This window comes from Zootoca vivipara, chromosome 9 (genome assembly GCF_963506605.1).
Source record: "Zootoca vivipara chromosome 9, rZooViv1.1, whole genome shotgun sequence".
Taxonomy (NCBI): Eukaryota; Metazoa; Chordata; class Lepidosauria; order Squamata; family Lacertidae; genus Zootoca; species Zootoca vivipara.
The window spans coordinates 40232571-40254587 of NC_083284.1; the positions used below are offsets into that span (position 1 = coordinate 40232571).

The following is a 22017-nucleotide window of genomic DNA, read 5'->3' on the forward strand; positions in this document are numbered from 1 at the left end:
TTCTGGATTTTCAGCTTTCTTTTCATTGTTGTTATTTATCGTACTTACTAATTACACTTTTTATGAAAGTAACTCAGAGCAACTTTCGACAATAACAGCATATTCATTAAAACAAGCATAAAACCAAACAGATAAATCTATAAAAATAATGCTTTAAGAAATGAACAACAGCCCCCCCAACAACAAAAAAACAACTACTGATAACTCAAACAATAAAGCCAAGCTAGATAAAAGAGCAACATGGCAGCCTAGAATCATAGAAATTGGAGTTGGAAGGGATACCAAGGATCATCTAGTTCTTCTCTTTTCCCAAGGAGCAGGACTAGGATCTAATAGAATTAGAAGGCAGATTTGAGTTGAATCTTAAGATATGCTTGACAGAACAGTTTTGACAATGGAAAAGTGTGGTGGGTTCTCCCTGCTGGAAGACTTCAGGCCGAGTACAAACAGTTGCCTGTTGGCAGATGCTCCAGATTTTCCTGCATTAAGATGGACAACATGACCCTGCAAAGTCCCTGAAGAGCTCCATAATTCTATAAGAAGGTTGCCCCAGCATATCTTGTTTTCTTTTCCCTTAAATCCACTCTCCATTTGTTGGTTTAAAGTTGTGCTAAGTGAATGTTTCATCAGTGCAAGGAGTTCTGCTTGGCAACAGTCATCCTCTCATTCCCCTGTGTACCCCCATAATCTAGGGATTTCCTCAGCCCTCTGGAGCAGATTGGGTAGGGTGCAGGGGTACGTGTGGGAAGAAGAAAGAGAGGGAAGTCCCATTGTACAAGCAGAAGTCCTTGCACAAATGCGCAACCTTCATTGAATAGCCCACCAAGTCCTGCGAGGAAAGGTAAAAGGAGCTGGAAATATTTAGCATTGATAAGAGATTACATGATAGCGGAGTAGAACACAGATCAACCAAATGACAAGAAAGGGAATTTCAGCTAAACATTGCAGAAGAACTTCCTGACTGTATGAGTGATCCTATTCAAAGGATTCATTGTGCATGTTCTTTGTTTTCAGCCACTAGATCAGGAACTGTCATACATTTTGTAATTATTAAACTGTGCAGTGTTTACTAGCAGGAAGTAGCAAATTTGCTAAGGTTTTTAAGAGCTCTGTAATCTTTCTCTTTATAGGAATTCTTTCTGAAAGCAGTATGTCGAGAAACTAGTTTTGCAACCACCGTTAGTCATATTACTCTGTTGTTGTTGTTATTATTATAGAACTGTCTTGGTATTGTCATCCTAAATCGAAGTTTTCAAATAACTGAATGGTGGTCACACAGAAGATGGTGCATACTTGTTCCATTGCTACAGAAGTGCAAGTCCAGAACTGATGGGTAAACACAGGAGAAGACACTTCTAATGGTAAGAGTTGTTGAACAACAGAACAGTCTCCCTTGGAGATCGACTCTTCCTCACTGGAGATACTTAAGCAAAGGCTGGGCACTCATGTGTCAAGAGATGCTGTAGCTGCATCTTGTCGTGTAGATCCTGAGTTGGACTAGATCAGGGGTGGCCAACTCCCAAGAGACTGTGATCTACTCACACTGTTAAAAACTGGCAGTGATCTCCCCCCCTTTTTTTAGGAAGGAGGAAGGCGCATTTGGGGGGGGGTGTCAAAGTTGTTGAGTTTTTTCACGGCGGTAAAATGTTGAGCTTTTTTTAGAGGAGCCACAGTTGTTCAACTTATTTGGGGGGAGCCATGGATCTACCACAGATGTCCAGTGATCTACCAGTAGATCACGATCTACCTGTTGGACGTGCCTGGACTAGATGACTTCTTAGACCTCTTCCTTTCTAACTCTGAAATAATATGATAGACTGCCAGAAATCCAGACTGGTAACAACAGAAAAAGAGAGCATGTAGCTCAACCGCAAAAAGCATGCCTTGCATGCAGAAGGCCCAAAATTTAGTCCATTTCCTGGCACCTTCAATGATGATCTCAGCAGTCCTACAAAAGGCTGCCTGAGGGTCTGGGAAGTCAACTACCAGTGCAGAGCTAATTATCAGGTTCTGTATGAGGCAGTTTTATATGTTTTAACTTTTGCTCATTAGCTGTCACAGGTTGTGTGTGTGTGTGTGTGTGTGTAGTGTGAACTTTATGGATGTGGCCATTAGACATTGTGCACACAGCTGTTAAGATCAGAGACAAGAATTGGTAGCCCAGAAAATGGTAACAAAATATATGCGAGTTCAGCTGCTATATTGTAAGGAGTTTTAAATTACTGGTAGTCCTTCCAAAGTTTGCTTCTAAAATACATTTAAAATGTATGTTAGCCTCAAAACTTCTTTTTATGCAATAAATCCCATTTTGCAACCCAAACTGATTCACACTAGAGAATACACACACAAACACAGCTTTACTTTTTTTAAGACTGCAATCCTATACACACTTACTCTGGGAGTAAGTGCTACAGAATTCACTGGATTTCCAGTGGACCTTACACAGGCATATATAGGATTGCATTGTTACCAAGGCTGCAGTCCTATGCACATTTACTGAGGCGTAAGTATTGATGAAGAAACCAGGGTTTACTTCTGAGTAATGTGGAGGAGTGGGCTGTATAAATAAATAACCTTTCCTTCAATAAAGTTCATGGGACTTTCCAAGTGAGTGAGTACAGAATGGCTATTGCAGGCTAAGTTGAATTAAAACCATACCCAGCCTTTCCCATTTTCTGCTTCAAACAGCCAAGCAGCAGACACGTTGGTTGTGTCTATAGGTTCCAAAAGAGAACACAACCTTATGGTTAACTTTCATTAACAAGATCTATATACTGCTTAGTTATTTAATAAAAATGATTGAGTAGGCACACATGGGGTAAAGCAATCATGCAAGTCATGTAGTCCCAAGTAGTGGAAATTAGAGGAAGATGTTCACTATCGGTAGTATCCTAGTTTTAGGTAAATAGTACTGATGGTCCAGTCATATATTTGAAATGGGAGTTCTCCCTTTTTGCTTTTAAAAATCTGTTATAATTACACTTGTATCCCAGATTTTCCTGAATACTGTATTATATTTCTGCTCCTTTTTATTATTTAAGCGATAACTTTTATATATATATAGATATATAAGATATATATATCTAGATATTTGAGACTATGTGGAACCACAAACAGTGACCGGCAAAGCACCGATTCTGCTTTGTCATTGAAATTTGTAGCTGAAGCAGAAGTGGCTTCTTAACACATCCACACTTGCCTCTGTGAAAACAGGAAGCCTGCTGTCATTTCCCAAAACACAGATTGCAACCCTTCCCCAAACTCCAAACTTTAGCTTTCTTTTTTAGAAACAATGTCGTTATACAGCAACTAAAGTTTGCAAGCGACGCTAATGGGAGCTTGAATACATTCATTTGCAGAACGTTCCATATTTACAGGCCTGTCTTACCTGCCTGAACTGCTTTGGGGAACGGCATTGGGGGAAAACAGTGTTGTGTGCCTATACCTGAAAGATTATCTCACCTCACTGGGCTCTGCAGGGAAGGTTAATTCCACATAATGTAAGAATTGGGTCTTTAGTGTCGTGGCATCTGGCCTTCGTAGAGGTTCCTCACTCCTCTTCTAGACCTATAAAGTAAAACAAAAACCCACAACCAGACTCTATAGTTAATGTATTATTTCCATACAGTTGACCACTCTTAGTAACTCTCAATGAATCAGATGGTTTTAAAGCTCCTTAAGACATGTCTAACAAGGAAGTAAAAGAGCAGTTTTAAAAAGTGATCATCAAGGCGGATGGATGGGTATGCTTCAGTAGATTTCAAAGTTTCTGTTCCTCTATATTGGCCAGTCTACTGTTGGTTGTCATACATAGTGACTCAGAGCTGCTGAATAGAATGCACATCAGTTTGCACCAAGTGATGCAGCTAGTCTGTTCAACAAGGTGGAGATAAGCTTAGGGATGAGGAACAATGGACTTTGCAGCAAAGCTTCCTTTTTCTCTCCTGTCCTCTCCAGCCTCCCATACATCCTGGAGCAGGTTAAGGGTGCGGGGAAGGATAGGAAACTGAAGTTCTGTTCCACCATATTGAACATATGACAATGACACATTGGCTACAACCTATAGACACACAAAAAATGGTAAGCAAGTTCTTTAGCCATGAATTTTATCTCTCCCCACCTTGTTACTTGTGAACTATGGCCTATTGTAAGTGATAGGTTAAGAAAAACCATTTGTTCTGAGTTAACAGAGGCTTTATGGCCTCCTCCTAAGTTGCTCATATACAGAAAAGAGCGGGAGTGGTACAATGCTTAGTGTCCAACTTGTACAAAGGAGACTTGCTCCAGACTCCAATCAGCCATGAAGCTCACTGGGCAATGTTGGGCACAGACACAGTCTCACAGCCTAACCTTTACCCCACATGTGAACATGGGGTGGGGATGCTCCATTTCACTTTGAGCTCCTTGAGGAGTAATGGGTTAAAATGGCAAAACAAGTGTGCCACACCATGTTTCTGTATTGGGAAAGGGTATTAGATTCAGTCATCATTCATGCCCAGAACAAACATACAGGACATTAATTGATTACAGAAGTACTTCTGTTTACAGTCCTAGAAAGAAGAATCTCAATTGTGAGCAAAAGCATATTTTGAAGGGGGAGGGAATTGCTACTGCCAATTGCAGGAAGTTAAAGCATAGCTTTTTAGAAGTGGGGAATAGATTAAAACATAAATCATATTTGTAGAAAATACCTTACCTGGAAACTGGTCTCTCTGACAAACGTTTTGCAATTTCCACAGAATCAAAATGTGCAAAATAATCTGTTCTCGCATGGTTAATTTTACTGTATTTTACGCATGTGGAAACTTGTTAAGATTATAAAACAGCAAGTTGGCATAAAAATGCGAAAACACAATACAGTACTGCACTCTGGCTCCCACCAGATCATGAGAATGAACGAAACTGGTGACATCTCTTCATTGTCATTCTACATTCCACAGCAACAATTCATTTAATAGTTTGTTATTACAATCTTTGTGTTTTATAGAGGTAACATAAGCTATCCTGTTTTAAGAAGAAATTCCCATTCCCACTCTGTTTTGTGCACTTCAGATGAAGTAACAGCAAAGGCATGTGTCAATTCAAAATACTTTCAGCTGTTTGCACTGTCCTAAAGACCCCCTTGCTTTTCAGAGCATAAACAGGAAACAGGAACTTTGATCAGAGTATTAATTTGTGACATATCAATTATTTTTGCTGCCAGCTACTGTGTACTCCTAAATTTGAGGGAACTATTCCAGGAGACAATATCTCTTGCTTAGGAAAGTGAAACCTGTAGCCTTTCAAATATTTGTGGATTCCCCATCAGCCCCAGCCAGCATGATCAATGGTCAGGAATGGTGAGAACTGGGAGTCCAATGCCATCAGTTATCTATCCATGGCTCTGCCCATTGCTGTTTCCTTGCCTGTTTTAGACAAAAGTATATTTTGAAATGATGATTTTTATTTTACATATGGTACACAATATCTCATAGAAGTGGTTTTCTAAACAAGTTCACATAGCATTTAACAAGTGTTTTCTTTAGCAAACATTAAAGAGAATACACACAGTGCCGGATTACGTAAACAAGCTATAGCTTAGGGCCCCACTCTCTTGCCCCCCCCAAATATTAACCCTGTAAGCTCTGGGTCTCCTCATAGGCAGAGGGCCTTCTCAGCAGTGACGCCCACCCATCAGCTGTCATGGATAAATAACTACAACTTTTAGAAGACATCTGAAGGCAGCCCTGTATCGGGAGGTTTTTAATGTTTGATGTTTTATTATGATGGGCATAATATGATGGATGGTGCTGGTTTTTATTTCTGCTGCTTGTCTTCCAATGAGAGCAGTTGCTTCTGCTACCACTTTTGCTTGCCCTTCCCTTTTGGGGACTTGTGGTTGAAAGCGCACTGTCCAGCCAATACCCCTTGCATCATACAGTGCGGGGAAAAGAAGAAGCCCTTGGCAGAAGATCAGGACTTGCATGGGACTGATAATCTGCTGATGAGACAGATATATTTAACTTAGCCACTGATGACATTAACAGGAAACCACAGACATGAACACGATGGAAGAGCTTGAAGAACACCGTCCATGAGGAAGTAAAACAAAGGATTTTTTAAAAGCTGTTGCATAATTTCTGAATCAGAGGTTGCCAGCCTTTTTGTAGGCACCTTTCAATTTTGAGAATATGCCGCAGGCAGCAGTCACACAATGGCTCCCATATCTGAAAGAACAGAAAGAGAGACGGGACCACAAAATGATGTGGTCATGCATCCCATCAGTGTGGGAAACACGCACTTGGATCAGCCACCGCCATGCTTGTTCAGAGAAGCGCTTTGCAACTTCACTCTTGTTCAGAACAGATGGTGTGCACGTGTCCTGGCATTCAGAAAAGATGAATGTCTCTTCTCCTTAAACATGTGAACATGTTTAAGAGGCGTTCAGTCTAGAAGAGGCTGAGCCAGTGCAAACAGGTACTGAGCATGAAGTGAAATCTCTCCTACATAGTGGATTTCTAGGGAATGTTTACTGAGACCTTTTGTGGTCACCAGAAGAAGTAGTGGGGACATACTGTTGCCTGTGGGTTCCACACTGCTGATCCCTCTGATCTAAAGGGTCTCTTGTGGCCTCATTTACTAGGATTCATGTGTTGTTCTACTGAACCTGTTGTATAGGTTTGCTGATACTACAAAATTCTTTAGATGACTTCAGTATTGCAGGATAACATACGGAGTGGCTTGCTTCTCTGTGTAGTGGCTTTGCTGAAAATAACATAAAAACAACAGCTAGCAGAGGGGCACCTGTAGGTGATAACTATTGAACACAATTTGCTCCTGTTGCACTGATTTAAGAGAAGGGGACATTTAGGCTCTTAAAAAGAACTCCCTGGTCAACCAACTCCAGGCAATGGACGGTGTGCCTGTTCCAATGGTAAATGTTTTCCTGGAATTGGCTGGAAAATGTCCAATATTTGCTTCCAAGTGAGGACTGGAGGACTGCTGAACATGTCAAGGGCAGTTGAAGTGAACAGCCTGTGATTGTTGTCTCCTAGGGGCTGCCAGATACCCCAATGGGAAGCTCTCACACAAGACCGGAGTACTAGAGCAGTCTCCCCACCTGCAATTCCCAGTAACTGGTATTCAAAAGCAGTGGAGGAGGAACCTAGTAATCATGGCTAAAAATCACAGGTGAGATCAACTTAAAATGTTCACCTTTTTTTTTTTAAATGGTGTAAAAATTCACTGGAAAAGTAGGGAAAGATTCAACATGAGCAGTCCTGAGCAGCTCCCCACCTTCCAGGACTGGTCCAAGACATACCACACTGACAATCTAATCTGCACAGGCAACAGGACTCCATCCTCAAAGCAGGATGCTTTGTTCCCTATCATTACTTGCCCTGTAACTTCCTGCTGAATTCCGGTTAACTTTTCATACCACAAATGTTGTGTCGCTGTTTATGTTCTGCTTTGGTTGTGCTATAGCACAAGTATTCCCTTGTAGATGACGATAATGCAGCAACATTTGGGAAATTTGTGGAACTGATTGATATGTCAATGGCCTTGTACAAACCCTCCACTAATGCATTATTGTTGTGTCAATAACATATCACAAAATATATCCCCACCCCACCAAGAACTATGCTCCAGTCTGGAGGGATCCTAACTTTTTAATGTGCTGGGTGGGGGAGAGGTGCAGAAGGGCTCCACTTTAGGCAGCAAAATCTTTGGGGCAGTACTTCCTCCATCAAGACCTAGAAAAACATGTCGACACCATGCATGTAAAGAACCCAGCTCTTCCCCCAAGAATCCTAGGAACTGTAGTTCGTTCAGCCTTCCCAGAGCAGCGTTTCTCAACCACTGTGCCGCGAGACGCTGGCTGGTGTGCCGCGACGTGCGGCGACGAGAAGGGCGATTTGCATTGTCACGTGACTGGTGGCCGCCAATAGACAGCGCTGACCCGCCGGAAAGCAATATTTGGCAAGTGTTTCTTACAGTCATAATTATAATATAGGGCGGCACAGAGTTAAATTTTTTAACTTTTTTAATGGTGGTGTGCCTCGTGATTTTTTTCACGGAACAAGTGTGCCATGGCCCAAAAAAGGTTGAGAAACACTGTCCCAGAGCACTCTTAACAAACTACACTTGAGATTCCTGCATTCCAGCGCTACGATTCTATGATTCTACAATTCCCAGGATTCTTTGGGTAAGCCAGATGCTAAATGTATGGTGCTGCTGCTGCGACCTAAGGCTGCCTTCAACAAAAGTTCATTTAATACGGTGCGTTAACGTGAGAGCAGCCCTTATCCCCCTTCGTCGCCCCTCACGCCCAGAAACCTCACCTGTGGAATCAAGCTTCCTTTCTGCACTACGTATTTGCTCCCGGTGCTGCGGGAGTAACGTGCTCACTGCCTCGGGGTAAGAAGCCCGACACAAGGGACTCCGGAGGCGAGCGACTCGCGCGGTGGCCTCCGGCTAACTCGGCAGCGGGGCAAGGCCAAAGGGCTCCACCGCTCGCCGGGAGGCCTCGCGCTTCAGGGCCCGGGGGCGTCTGTTCGGCCCCCCCCCCCCGCGACTCCGGCACCTGAAGCCCGGCGTGCGGTGAAGCGCGGCAACATCTGCGCCCGCCCGCCGCGCCGCCGCGCCCCTCCCCTTCTGGCTCCGTCCTCGCCCGCGCTCGGCAAACCCTCGGAGGCCCGCCAGGCACTTCCCCTCCGGGAAATCCAGTCGCGGAGAGGCGGCGGAGCGAGCCGGGAGCGCGGGAGGGAGGCACCTTCAACTCTTGCAGGACGACGCGGATTTTGCGCGCTTGAGGAGCCCCAACCCCTTGGAAGAGACACTGCAGGCGCTGCCAGTGAGTATTTTATTTTTTCTAGTGTTTTTATGTGCGGCTCGACTATTTCGAAGCAAGTCCACACCCGCCTGCTCACAAGTCCGTCCCGCAGAGTTCCATGGCATTTACTAGTAGGTAACAAGTAAAGGATTGCAGCTTAAGCCGATAGTTGCGCTGCTGCGGACAGGGCAGTTATTTCCATGTTTACGCTGAAAAAAAGTTTCTGAGGAAACGTGCTGCGCTGCTTAATTTTTGTTTTCCCACTTTCCTTCCCTCTACAATGGGGATGCAACAGCAGCAGCATTATCTTTGACATGCATTGGATGGCGATGCTCATTTGAATGCCCTTTCCTGTTTTCTCTCCCACTTTAATTACACGTTTACAAATAGGTCTGAAAGTGAAACGATTCACAGGTATTTGTGTGTGAAAAAATGGTCATAAGAACTTCCTAAGTTTTAAGACATAGCTCGACATGCATGAAGTAAGCATCGTTTTGTTTTTTTATGGGGACCTTGCCATTGGGCATCCTCCAATGCACCTTCTCGTGTGCAATCCGCTGCCATTGCTCATTCAGCCTGCAGTTGCCCACACCAGGCATGGAGGTGCCGTGTAGCTTCAAAGGATGCCCCTGACACCCACCCCCTGCCCCCCAACAGCCCCACTGTGGAAGCACCATTTGGTTTGAACTATTCAGGTAGCAGATTTCCTTCCGGTTTACCACTTAGCAAGCCTGTGTGTAGTAATCTGTTACAAAAAGGAATAGTAAATAGTGTAGTTTAGTTTTGCTCCATAGCTTTAGTTCTGGGCTGAGTCAGTCTGCCTTGAATCCTTAGTTGGACACTTGCAATAGTGTGGATCAAAAGCATGGTTCTTGCGTGGTTTTTGAAGTTCAAGAGAAGACTTGACATGGCCACTCAAGTATGTTTCTTGCTCAGTACGCTATTCTGCCTTGCTATTTAGAAGATGCCTGCACAGCCCATCCTCCTGGTGTTTATGTATTGGAGATTAGAAAACAGGTGTTTAAGATTTCTTTCTTTCACACATCTAACCCTTGTCAGCACAGAAAATCCATAGGACTTCTTTCCCTCCCCTTCGTTGGTTATGGAATTTTAAATAGGGGCACCAGTCCTAGTTAACCTCACTGATGAAATAAACCCAGTGGCTGTGAAATGTCACTGGCAACTGATGGACAGCTATGGCACAGCCCCTTACAGTTAGCAGCATGTGAGTCACACTGCATCCTTTCATGATGTACACGGGTTGTGAATAAACTATAAGCAGTGGTGACAAATGATCATGTGGAAAGCAGGGCTAGGGCACAACATGCAAAAGGAGGGGTTGCTGGCACACACACACACCATCTGCCCACTGTCTTCTCCTTCCACAGAGTCCCAGCTTCAGCTTCTGGCATCCCCAGTTCAAAGGACTGGGTAGCAGGTGGTGAGGAAAGCTTCTGCCTGGCAGCCACTGCTGATAAGAGGAGCCCAGCCTTCTCCAACCTGGTTGCCATGGGATGGGAATTGAAATCCAAAACAACTGGAAGGTTGGCACAGATGGACAAATAGTGTGGCCTGGTGTGAAGAGGTTTCCTGTGCCCTCCTGCCCCTGTTCTTCATTCTTTTTTCAGGTGCACTCCTTTTTGCTTTGTTCATTAAGGTTGGCACCACCTTGCATATAAACTGCTGTAGGTGATCTCATTTCTCAGTAATCCACAGGATGCATTGTATCCTCTTGAGTGTGTCAGAGAGAGCTCATCCTGTGTTGCATGGCAAGCCCCCGAGCCCCACCCCATTTCTTAGATAATGAAACACACAGACACTAACATTTTGGGCTAATGGGATAAAGAAGGCCACAACTTTATTGGTTACAGATGTGAGCGGTATTGGTTTAGGCAATGGAACTGAACCGACTATATCTGACTCCTGCCCGTCATGCAGATAGTCTCATTAGGCTTACCCGGGCTTCAGGCAGGATCCACACCCCCGGATCCCTTTAATAGAATACCCTTAAAGAGGAGGGGCAGATGAAGGCCACAACCTCCCCTCCCATAAACCAGGTTTACCAATCCCTAACTGCCAAACCTTACAAAGTTGTGATGATTGCTACAAGGCAGGTGAAAGCTACATTGCTGGTGCCAGTTTGCCAAGTGGGAAAATTCCTACCTGGCCCCCTCAACAGGCGACTAACCGTAGTCCATAGAAAGCCCAAGATGGCAAACACATGGAAATAGGGTGGGAGGGCGGGAGATCTGAAGCAGGAGGCGAAAAGGAGACTGAGGCCCCAGCCACACGGATGTTTAAATCAGGTAAGCCACGTACACCCCGGTTGACCATATTGGTCTGCCATAGGGCATGACGCAGCCAGGACTCCCAGTGACATGGGCAGCATTGCCACGCCCCCTACTGTAACTCCGCCTCCCTGGGAAGGTGAGCGGTTTTTCAGAACCCAGTGTTTGGAGAAGCTACTTCATTTGCATTTGTTGTTTGCCCATAATCTGCTAAAACACTAAGGCTGCAGTCCTAACCCCATTTACCCGAAAGCAAACCCTAGTGAATTCAGTAGGATCTACTTATGAGTAGATACGTTTAGGATTGTGCTGTCGATCAATTAACTTGGGTGCAAGTGTGTAACAGCCTGTAGGTTTCCCATTGCCAACTAATGTTTGTTATTTCCAAATTGCTACTTGACAGTAACAGATGGGGCGGGGGGGAGGCTTTTTTCAGGTTTGTGCAGTTGTTTATGTTATAAATGTGCCTGGGACATTCCCAGCAAAAGCATCTGGAATGAATCAAGGTCACCAGCCTTTCTTGCATGAATATGAAAGTGCAGGCAGTGGTGGGAGGGGGGAAGTACTGGGACTTTCCCTTCTGTTGGCACAAGATCCAGCTGGGAAAAGCTGCTGGGAGGGCAGCCAACTGAACTGAAAGTGCAGGAAGAAAGTGCTCAGAAATGACTGCTGTTTGGTTTGGTCTTCAAGAGATCAGAGCTCAAATTTATCTCTAGCCCTCAACTTGTTGAGCAGCCTTCAGTTGATTCCTTTGGTTCCCCCGTCTGTAAAATGATGGCTTGTGTCGCTTTACAACAATTGTGAGAATGAGAGTTGGCTCATGTAGACTAAAGCACTGTTTACATGGACAACATCTGTCCTGTGCTCCAAAATGACAATCAGAAAGTAGCATAGGACAGCTATTGCCCATGTAGTGCAGCTGAAGCTGCCAAACATCTGGAATAGCCATTTTGTATTTACTGCATGTCTGCAGGATACCTTCCAAGGTGGCAGTGCCCATGGCAACAGCTTTGGCAAATACCCACAGCAGCGACCCCCCCCCCAAACAGCCTGTGGTTCAACTAAGTTTGACTCAGTTTGAAATGGATAAGCATTAAGTTAAAAAGGTAAAGGACCCCTGACCATTAGGTCCAGTCGTGACCGACTCTGGGGTTGCACGCTCATCTCGCATTATTGGCCAAGGGAGCCAGCGTACAGCTTCCAGGTCATGTGGCCAGCATGACAAAGCCACTTCTGGCGAACCAGAGCAGCACATGGAAACGCCGTTTACCTTCCCACTGTAGCGGTACCTATTTATCTACTTGCACTTTGACATGCTTTCAAACTGCTAGGCTGGCAGGAGCTGGGACCAAGAAATGGGAGCACACCCCATTGCAGGGATTCGAACCGCTGACCTTCTAATCAGCAAGCCCTAGGCTCAGTGGTTTAACCCACATCGCCACCTGGGTCCCTAAGCATTAAGCATTAAGTTAGGGTCACTAATTTCTTTGGGTCTACTCATGAGTAAAGCTTCGTTGAAGGCCACCCTTGGTATTAATAATAATAATAGTAGTATTAATTATTAATAGTATTATTATTAATTGAATTTATATACTGTCCAGGGGTCTCAGGGCAGTTCACAGAATAAAATCAATACATAAAACCACAAAATAACTAATAAGAATAAAAACAACTCAATAGCCCACCCCCACCCCCAAAAAAATACATTTTAAAAGGGCATGGGATGTAAATCAGATCAACCAAAGGCCTGGTTAAAAAGGAACGTTTTTGCTTGGTGCCTAAAGGTGTCTGTATATTAGGGGCTGAAGCCAGGGGGCAACTATCTAACAGGGCCTCTATCTATCAGTGAACTTTCTTATAGCACTTTGTATAAAAAGTTGTTAAAATGCTGACTGTGTGATTAAATGCTTTTAATAGTGAATTAAAAACAAATTCACTCAATTATATTTCTGTTTCTTTCTTCCTTTTTCACCCCGCCCCAACCAATATTTAGACAGTCATGTTTGATCAAGTCTGGCACCTGTGGTTCATCTCTGCTCTTGGAGCTGCGAGTCTCTCTGCCCAGCAGATCAGCCCATTTTGCGATGCCACTCACTTTTGCAACTATTCTTCAAGGGCTTTACGTGCAGTTCCTTCTGGACTAGCAGATGATATTGTGAAGCTGGATTTGACCTCCAACAGTATAGAGCACATCAGGGAAGAGGATCTGAAGTTTGCTGTCAATCTGAAAACTCTGTTGCTCCAATCTAACCAAATTCGGACAATTGATGAGAAGGCCTTCCGCTCCCTTGTAAAGCTGGAACACTTGGATTTATCAAGGAACAAACTGCCTCATTTGTCATCCTCTTGGTTCAGGCCCCTTTCTTCCTTACAGAAGTTGAACCTAATAGGTAACTGCTACCAGATTCTTGGGGAAGCTCCACTGTTTTCTGAATTGCCAAAGCTGAGATACCTGTACTTTGGAAATGACAACTTCTCTGCTTTACAGACACAAGACTTGGAAGGAATTTCAACTCTTGAAGAACTGGAAATTGAAGGACACAACCTCAAACAATATGTAGCAGGAACTCTGAAATCAATTAAGTTGATAAATCACATTATGTTGAATATTCCCCCCACTGCCACTTTAGCTGCAATTATATATGATGTTACAGATTCTGTGGTGTGTCTTGAACTGAGAAATATACAAATCCTTGATATGCCGCCCATTCCCTATTCTGGTCCAGTGCTTCTTACAGCTGTGCAGAAAGTTATCCTTAGAAATGTTGAACTTTCGGATACGTCTGTCATTCGGATTGCACCCATATTTGCCCTTATGAAACAAATGCAAGAGGTAGAAATAGTAGATTGCACGTTTGAAGGTACTGGGCAGTTTTATGGTGTTCCAGATACTCCAACTTCCCTGCAAGTGATAACAGTCAGAAATTTGACAATTACCAAGTTTTATTCCTTTTCAGATCTTTCTTCTGTGAAGTCTCTTGTAAGGAACTTTACCAGACTTACACTTGAAAATGCATTTGTTTATCTAGTGCCCTGTGATCTTGCAAGGAGCTTCCATTCCATCGTGTATCTTGATTTCAGTGGGAATTTGTTGCTAGATCCGTATTTGAAAGCATCATTCTGTGTGAATGCCTGGCCTAGACTACAAACTTTAAATGTCAGTCGAAATGCTTTGAAGCAGATTTCAGTAGTAGCAGAAAGTGTAGCTCTTAGACGGCATCTTATTAACTTGGATATAAGTCAAAATAACTTTGAAGAAATGCCAGCCTCGTGCGTTTGGCCCAGAAGTCTGAAATTTTTAAATATATCTGGCTGTAAATTAAACATGCTCACAAACTGCATTCCTCAAAGTCTCGAAGTACTGGATGTTAGCCATAATAACCTCAAAGACTTCAGACTGAGCTTGCCTGACCTGCAGGAGCTTTACATCAAAAACAACAGATTGACAACCCTACCGGATGCTGCCTCAATTCCTAGTGCTAGAATCATAAATATTAGACAAAACCAAATATTCGACTTCAATGAGCAGCAACTTGTCAAATTTGCAAAAATTGAGAAACTGGATGCGCGTTACAACAGTTTCCGCTGCTCGTGTGAATTTGTATCCTTCACTCAGTCGCAACAAGGACCATCTAATGTCTTTGTTGCGTGGCCAGAAAACTACATCTGTGACTCTCCGGAGCATGTAAGAGGGAAGCAAGTGGGAGCTGTTCAGTTTCGGCCCTCTGACTGCCACCTGACTTTGATGGTGTCCTTAATCTGTATCCTGATGCTGTTGATCGTTGTGGCAGCAGCAGTTCTTTGCCACAAGCTTCATGCCATCTGGTATATGCAAATGACCTGGGCGTGGCTTCAAGCAAAACACAAGCCCCAGAGAAACCAGAAGAAAGAAACCTGCTATGATGCCTTTGTTTCCTACAGCGAGCAGGACTCTGAATGGGTGGAAAACGTCATGGTGCAGGAGCTGGAGCAAGCTAATCCCCCATTTAAACTCTGCCTCCATAAAAGGGATTTTACGCCTGGCAAATGGATTGTGGACAACATTATCGACTCCATTGAGAAGAGTTCCAAAACTCTGTTTGTGCTGTCGGAGCACTTTGTACAAAGCGAGTGGTGCAAGTACGAACTCGATTTCTCTCACTTCCGGCTTTTTGATGAGAACAACGATGCAGCAATTCTGATCCTTCTGGAGCCCATTCCAGAGAAGACCATCCCCAAAAGGTTTTGTAAGCTCAGGAAACTAATGAATACAAAAACATACCTTGAATGGCCAAGGGATGAAGTTCAAGAGCAAATATTTTGGTTTAATTTGAAAACGGCAATAAAATCTTAGCAGAGACTGTAGGGTACATAGGGATGGGAGAATCTGGGGGTTCCTGTTTCTCAGCTTCTCATTTTGCCAGGCTTAAGTTTTCCACATTTTTACAACAGTTTGCACTTAAAAAAAAAAGTCCTTATGAGAATTCAGCTAATTTTTCCTTCATATGCACATTTCTGCAAAACCGTTTCGCACGATGTATAGGCATTTTTTATGTGCCCATGACCTCGGCACATGCATTGTTTGCAATACGTGGTTGAAAAACTGCATTGTGAAATTCAGAGAGTTTTGAAGGGTGGCTGCATTTCGGTACAGTTTCAGAAAGTGCAAATTATTTGAGTTTGCCTTTAAATGTGAACTGGATCAAATTTCTTCCTTGTCCCTGATGTATGTGATCCTTTCGGTCTGAGCTGTGTGCTCCACTCTTATGTGAAGCATATAAGAGGGTAGGCAGTTGGTAGTTGGGATGAGCAGCAGGGCCGGCCCTACGGCCAGGCTGGGTGGCGCAGGGCACCACGGCACCGGGCACCACGGCGCCGGCCTGCCAGGAGGGCGCCATGAGCAGCGCCCGCCTGCTGGCCGGCCGGTCCGCCACGCAGCTGCACCCATGGCAACTGCGCTGTGCCTGCCCACCCGCCCACCACGCTGGGAAATGGGGTGGGAGGGCGCCGGAAGGATCCGGCGCACCATGGTGCCAGGGGCGCTTAAGACAGCCCTGATGAGCAGATTAAAAAAGAGAGGGTAGCACTCTTGCACCTTTATAGTCTGCATCTAAGATGGAATTCTCTCTTCTTCATAACTACTAAAGCTGCAGGAGTCCTAGTCTTTTTTTTTTTAACCTGGCCGCCTTACTGGCAGTCCAGTCCCAGCCTAATCCTCAGGATTCCAGCACCTGACCCCCAAGATGACAGCTGTATCCTAAGGCATACACCCCTTCTGCAACTTCGCCTCCACACTGCTTCCAAAAAAATTGACAAAGTGTAATGCCTCTCCAGGTTGGACAGCAGCAGTTGCTCCTTCAGAGTTTTCCCTTTTGTGCCTCAGCTGCTCATATTTTCATGACACCAGCCAATGGGAGCAAGCTGCACAAGCTCCTAAGGCAGGCATAGGCAAGCTGGGCCCTCCAGATGTTTTGGGACTACAACTCCCATCATCCCTGACCACTGGTCCTGTTAGCTAGGGGTGATGGGAGTTGTAGTCCCAAAACATCTGGAGGGCCGAGTTTGCCTATGCCTGTCCTAAGGCAAGGATGGTGAACCTGCACCCCACCAGGTGGTGGTGGTGGTTTATAGCTCTCACCACCCTTGCCCATTGGGCTTGCCTGAAGATGCATAGTGAAGAGGGACTGCCCTACTCAGTGCTCTCAGTGTTTTGAGCTGTGCAAGAGCACATTTGTACAGGTTGCTATTTATACACTGGAAGGGCACGAAGCAAGCACCTGCTGCGTGGTCAGAATGCTCTTTCAAGTGTGCTGTATGCTACTTCACACATTGACTGATGCCATTATAGTTTCCTGTGTACCTGGTGTCTTTGCTGGCAAAGTCCTGCATTTTGTAACGTTGTAATAAAACATTCTTATCAAACACATTGTGGCTATATGGTCATGAATCATTCAACTGCACTGATACCCACAGAAGCTGATTCACAACCCAGTTAAATGAAATTGGATTGATGCTAATTTAGCTCCACTGAAGAGTGATGGGTGAGGCTTATGACATGTTTATTGATGAAGGCTGCAATCCTTTGCACACTTTTTTAAAAAATAGGATGTATGTCTCCATGTAGTCTTGGGGGAGCTTGAGACCTATTTATGTTGGTGGGAGTTGTGCATATAGCATATGTGGCCATTGGGATTTTTACTATGAATCCTTTCGATCATGCTCCTTGTGGGAAAGAAGCAGCCAAAGTTTATAATTATTCCCATTCATAAGAACATAACAGCTTGCTGGATCAGACCAAATATATATCTAGTCCCTCTTGTACTTTCAACAGCCAACCAGATGCCTATAGGAAGTTGGTCAGGGGGACTCAAACCCAAGAGCCCTCTCCCCTCCTGGGGTTTCTAGCAACTGTTGTTCAGAAGCACACAGCATCAAACCATGGAGGAAGAGTGTTGCAGCCATAATGAATGCTCACTCCTCTGATTGTGGGTGCCCTTTGCGGGACCATGCACAGCACCCCCAAGCAACGTGGGACTTACCAGCTGGTTGTGCTGGCCTGGCTCCCTGATGTTGCAGTTGCTGGAGGTTCATGCCAAACCCCGGTTCAAATAATCCAATCAGTGGCATTGGTGGAGGCGGGGCCAGCCAAGCGGACCAGTGAGTGAGCAGGCTTCATTCAGGTCTGCTGGAGGTGAATATAAGGAGGCGGAGCCAACAGCAAAGCATGGCTTGCAGTCATTATCTCCATGAATGTGTTTAATCCTTTTAAACTTTAAGTCATCCAAGTTGGTGGCCATCACTGCCTCCTTCATTTCAAGGGGAGGCATTTAAGAGATGCTACATTTATGAAGGCCCTCCCTTCTCAGGTCCAATTAGTATCGCCTCTTCTGGTTTTCTGGTGCCAGCTAAAAATGCATTCATTTGCCCAGGTCATTGGTTGATTTGTTCATTGGCAGAGATAGGGGTGGCTGTGCTTCTGGATTGATGCAACTTGCAGGGGGCAGGGTGATGTAACCTTTTATTGGTTTGTATAATATGCTTGATTACGGTTCTTAAATTGTACGATGCACTGGGGTTATTTTGAGATAATTTAATATATTTTAAAATGATTATTATTTTAAGGAACAGCAGGGGCTAGATATCCTTTAAAATAAATAAAAACACAACTTCATCTCTCCCATTGAACTCCATGAGGCTTATAAATGGTGAATCTTGGATTGTACATAATGCTGGCAACATAAGCTCCAGGGGTCCACTTGGCTTTTGGTATCATTCATAGGTACAGTGGACCTGCAACTTACTTTCACTTCACAAATGTGATCGCAACCTTATGCAGGTGGGAGGGAATAAATAAATAAATGAGGAGCAGGGGGAACCTGTTGTTCCCCTCTCTCCATTTATCTCTCCGCACCCCTGCCCATGCACCCAGCAGGTTCCCCTTGCTTACCAAGCTCTGGGAAGGAGATGTGAGGGCTTTGGGATGCTCCAAGAACTCCTTTCGCCTCTTCTGGAAGCATCCCAGAGGCTAGCAAGGAAAGTGCTGTCTCGCTTACTGGGCTCTGGGAAGGTGGCAGGAGGACTCTGCTAGTTCACCTTTGTGCAAGGGACCCAGAACCAGACCCTTGTGTAAGTGGCGGGCCAACTGTATATGTCAATCGTTTTAGGTTTTGTGTGTAAAGTCTAAACTGCTTCAGAAGGCATCACTAGTGAAGGACCGCTGGATGGTTAAGTCCAGTCAAAGGCTGGATAGGGTTGCAGCGCTCATCTCGCTTTCAGGCAGAGGGAGCCGGCGTTTGTCCACAGACAGCTTTCTGGGACATGTGGCCAGCATGACTAAACCACTTCTGGCACAATGGAACAGCATGACTGAAGCCAGAGCGCACGGAAATGTCATTTATCTTCCCACTGCAGCGGTACCTATTTATCTACTTGTACTGGTGTGCTTTTGAACTGCTAGGTTGGCAGGAGCTGGGACAGAGCAACGGGAGCTAACCCCATAACACATGGGGATTCGAACCGCCAACCTTCTGATTGGCAAGCCCAAGTGGCTCAGTGGTTTAGACCACAGCGCCACCTGCGTCCCTAGTGAGGGTACATAAAGGCAGAGAGTGGAGGCTGTGCAGCAAGATCTTTTAAGCCATTGGCTCTGGTGTGAGGGTGGGTGGGAAACTAATAATAATTTCAAAGCAGAATTGCATTTCCAACATGCCATTGCCTATTACAATCCATCAAATGTCACTCATTTTGAAAAAGAATGATGTTTTGGTCATGGTTGCCCACTTTGTGCTTTCTGCCTGACCTTTTTCTTGTAAAAGAAGAAGGGAAGGAGCAGTAATTCTGTGAACAAGTGACGACACTCCCAACACCAGCCTGCACAGCTTTATGATAAAAGTGATGCTCACTTTTAACCGTTGTAAGAGGAAAGCAGAAATCAATCTGTAAACAAATGAGCTGCTTAAGCGGCCTCTCTGTTTCTGCACCTGTAAGTTAATTTAGCATTTCCATTGCAATTGCAAACCTCTACAAAAACTAGAAATGCATAGCAAACTGTATGCAGCAGCTATCACAGTACTCCTGCATACCAATATTTCAAAGCCCCCCCGGGGGGGGGGCTAACCTTTGGCTTTCCAGATGATGTCAGACTCCCAACTCCCATCAGCCTCAGCCAGCATAGCCAGTGGTAGGGAATGATGGGAATTCTAGTTCAGCAACATCTGGAGGGCCACAGATTAGCAGCTTCTGCATTAAAGAAAAGCTTTAATAAAAAGTGTTTTTAAAAAACCTCCCCTAGACGGCAAACAGTAATAATGATGGCAATTATGCAGAGCTCAGCACCATAGGAAATGAGGCAACAACTGTGACTGGTGTAAACATTTGGTGAAATTGTATCCTAATATATTGGACTCCTGGGGCCAAAATGATTGGTTGGCACGGCTCCACAGAATACAATGGCGCTGACTGTAAATTTTGCTTTAAAGAGTCTTGTAAAGTCAGAGTCCCAACACCGACATAAGTCCCTAGCGAATCAGCCATGAAAACACACACACACAGTAACTTTCTAAGTGTAAGCAGAATTTTCTTATGTGGTTTCAGTGTTAATTTGCTTTGAGTAATGTTGACAAGAATAGAATCGTAGAGTTGGAAAAAGCCTCCAAGATCATCCAGTCCAGTCTCCACACAAGAAACCTATAACATTCCTGAGAGGGGGCCATCTTGGCTCCGCTTAGAAACTTGTTTGTTTAGGTCTCTACTTTTCTTCGCTTGCGTGTTTATTATGAATTGATTTCTCACCTGCTCTTCACCATAAGGGGTCCAAAGCAGGCTTGTGTGAAGTGCTTCCCTAACTCTTAACTCAGGTGTCAAAGACCAGGATGCATAAGCCTATGACAGACTGACGTCATGAAGGGGTCAGATGCACCTCTATTGGGAGAGGGAATTCCACAACTTGCCTTCTCGGCCTTATTCATAGAAGCCAAATCCTGGGGGCTGAGGTCCCTTTGTGTCTCCCCCAATAATATATTTGAGCCCCCCCCCCAAATAGACAAGCAGTGCCATTCAAATGGTGTTGCATGTGCCATGTCTTGTGATCGATTATGAGGGACAGGGCTTAGCTGCCCGCTAATTTATATTCAAGTTGGCACCCCTGCCCTTATTTATGTTCCATCTTAAGAGAGAGTCCTGATAGATCAAGGGTCTATCTAGTCCAGTATCCTATTTCCGAGGTTGCCAGTCAGATGCTGCCAGGCTCACAAAGCAGGGCATGAGGGCAGCAGCCCTTTCTCATCATTTGCTCCCCAGAAACTGATATGCAAGAACACAGTGCAAGACCTGGTCTCCATTAATTTCTCTTCTCTTCTCTGAAGAATCTCTGGCCTGTGGGTCTCATCAAGTCTGCCAGTCCTGCCCATTTGGCTTGCAAAGGCATTTGGGGCAAGCAACACCCACCTCCCCATCACGTCTAAATTGGTTTGTGTTGTTAGTGGGGTGTTAAACAATTTGGATGAGGAGATCTGGGATGTTTCGTAATTGCTGCATGTTGCAGGTCATGTGCATATTGAAAGAGAGTCATAGATTAACAGCAACGTTAGATTTATCGGATAAATAATACAGAGGGCCTGACTGCTTACTGCAGCTTAAGAGCTGTGGTTTTGTTTACATGCGGTGCAAAAAACAACAACCAAGCACAAATTTGGAACCAAGCAGTTCTCGGTGCAGCCTAGCAGAAAGCAGGATGTCTGTAAATAGGCATAAGGTAAGCCAAGCTTGTATTTTGTTTTTTTGCTGAAGGGAATTGTGCTGCGCTTTCTTTGCTGAGGTGAAAATACATTGCATAGAGACCAGCGGTGTCTTTAAAAAGCAAAACAAAAAAAGCAGCCTTTGGTGGTTAACATTTGGAGAAGTTCAGATTCTGAAAGATAGCTGTGTATTGGTTCACACATTGCTTTTGAATTGGGTACATTCATGTTAAAATATAAGCCAAGCAGATGTTGCCCTCATCCATAGTTTAAACTACTGTAGTAAGGCATGCTTCTGTTGAGTGCAATCAGTGGTTCAAAATATGCCTGAGCAGCTGCATATGGCTTAAGACCAGCCTAGGGGTGAGGTGGAGGTGCTGTTTTGCCACCTATAAATGTATGCTCATAGAATCATAGAGTTGCAAAGGACCTTAACGTACTGGCAGACAAAGATTTGGAACTGATTTCATCCTGACAAGGGCCAATTGGAAAACTAAGATCCAAACTTTTTTTTTTTAAGTTTAAAAATAAACTTTATTTCTCGTCTTAAAAGAACAACATATCAATAAACAAAAAGAAAAAGTACAAACTTATAAACAAACAAACAAACAAAAAAGGACAAACAGACAAATAACTAATACAATTTACAATCCTGCAATAAAATCATCCATACACTCCAATTAAAATTTCTTCCAAACCATTT

At 44.4% G+C, this 22017-nt stretch overlaps 1 protein-coding gene across 3 annotated transcripts; it reads left to right on the forward strand.

Annotated features, from left to right (window-relative positions):
• Positions 1-8675: 8675 nt before the first annotated feature.
• Positions 8676-19131, forward strand: TLR2 (toll like receptor 2). Of its 3 annotated transcripts, XM_035113878.2 has the most exons (3): positions 8676-8833; positions 10201-10440; positions 13094-19131. In XM_035113878.2, the coding sequence occupies exons 2-3, from the start codon at positions 10327-10329 to the stop codon at positions 15431-15433; spliced, it is 2454 nt and encodes an 817-aa protein (XP_034969769.2). In that variant the 5' UTR covers positions 8676-8833; positions 10201-10326; the 3' UTR covers positions 15434-19131. The 3 variants fall into 3 exon arrangements, with proteins under 3 accessions (XP_034969769.2, XP_060134646.1, XP_034969770.2); XM_060278663.1 differs by lacking the exon at positions 10201-10440 and having other exon boundaries at positions 13098-19131; XM_035113879.2 differs by lacking the exon at positions 10201-10440 and having other exon boundaries at positions 13094-19130.
• Positions 19132-22017: the final 2886 nt, after the last annotated feature.

Bases quoted from the DNA above. Each gene is read 5' to 3' on its own strand.
- TLR2 (XM_035113878.2), top strand. From the start codon at position 10,327: ATGGGAATTGAAATCCAAAACAACTGGAAGGTTGGCACAGATGGACAA. The intron at 10,441-13,093 runs GTGCACTCCTTT...ACCAATATTTAG, and splicing joins GTTCTTCATTCTTTTTTCAG to ACAGTCATGTTTGATCAAGT.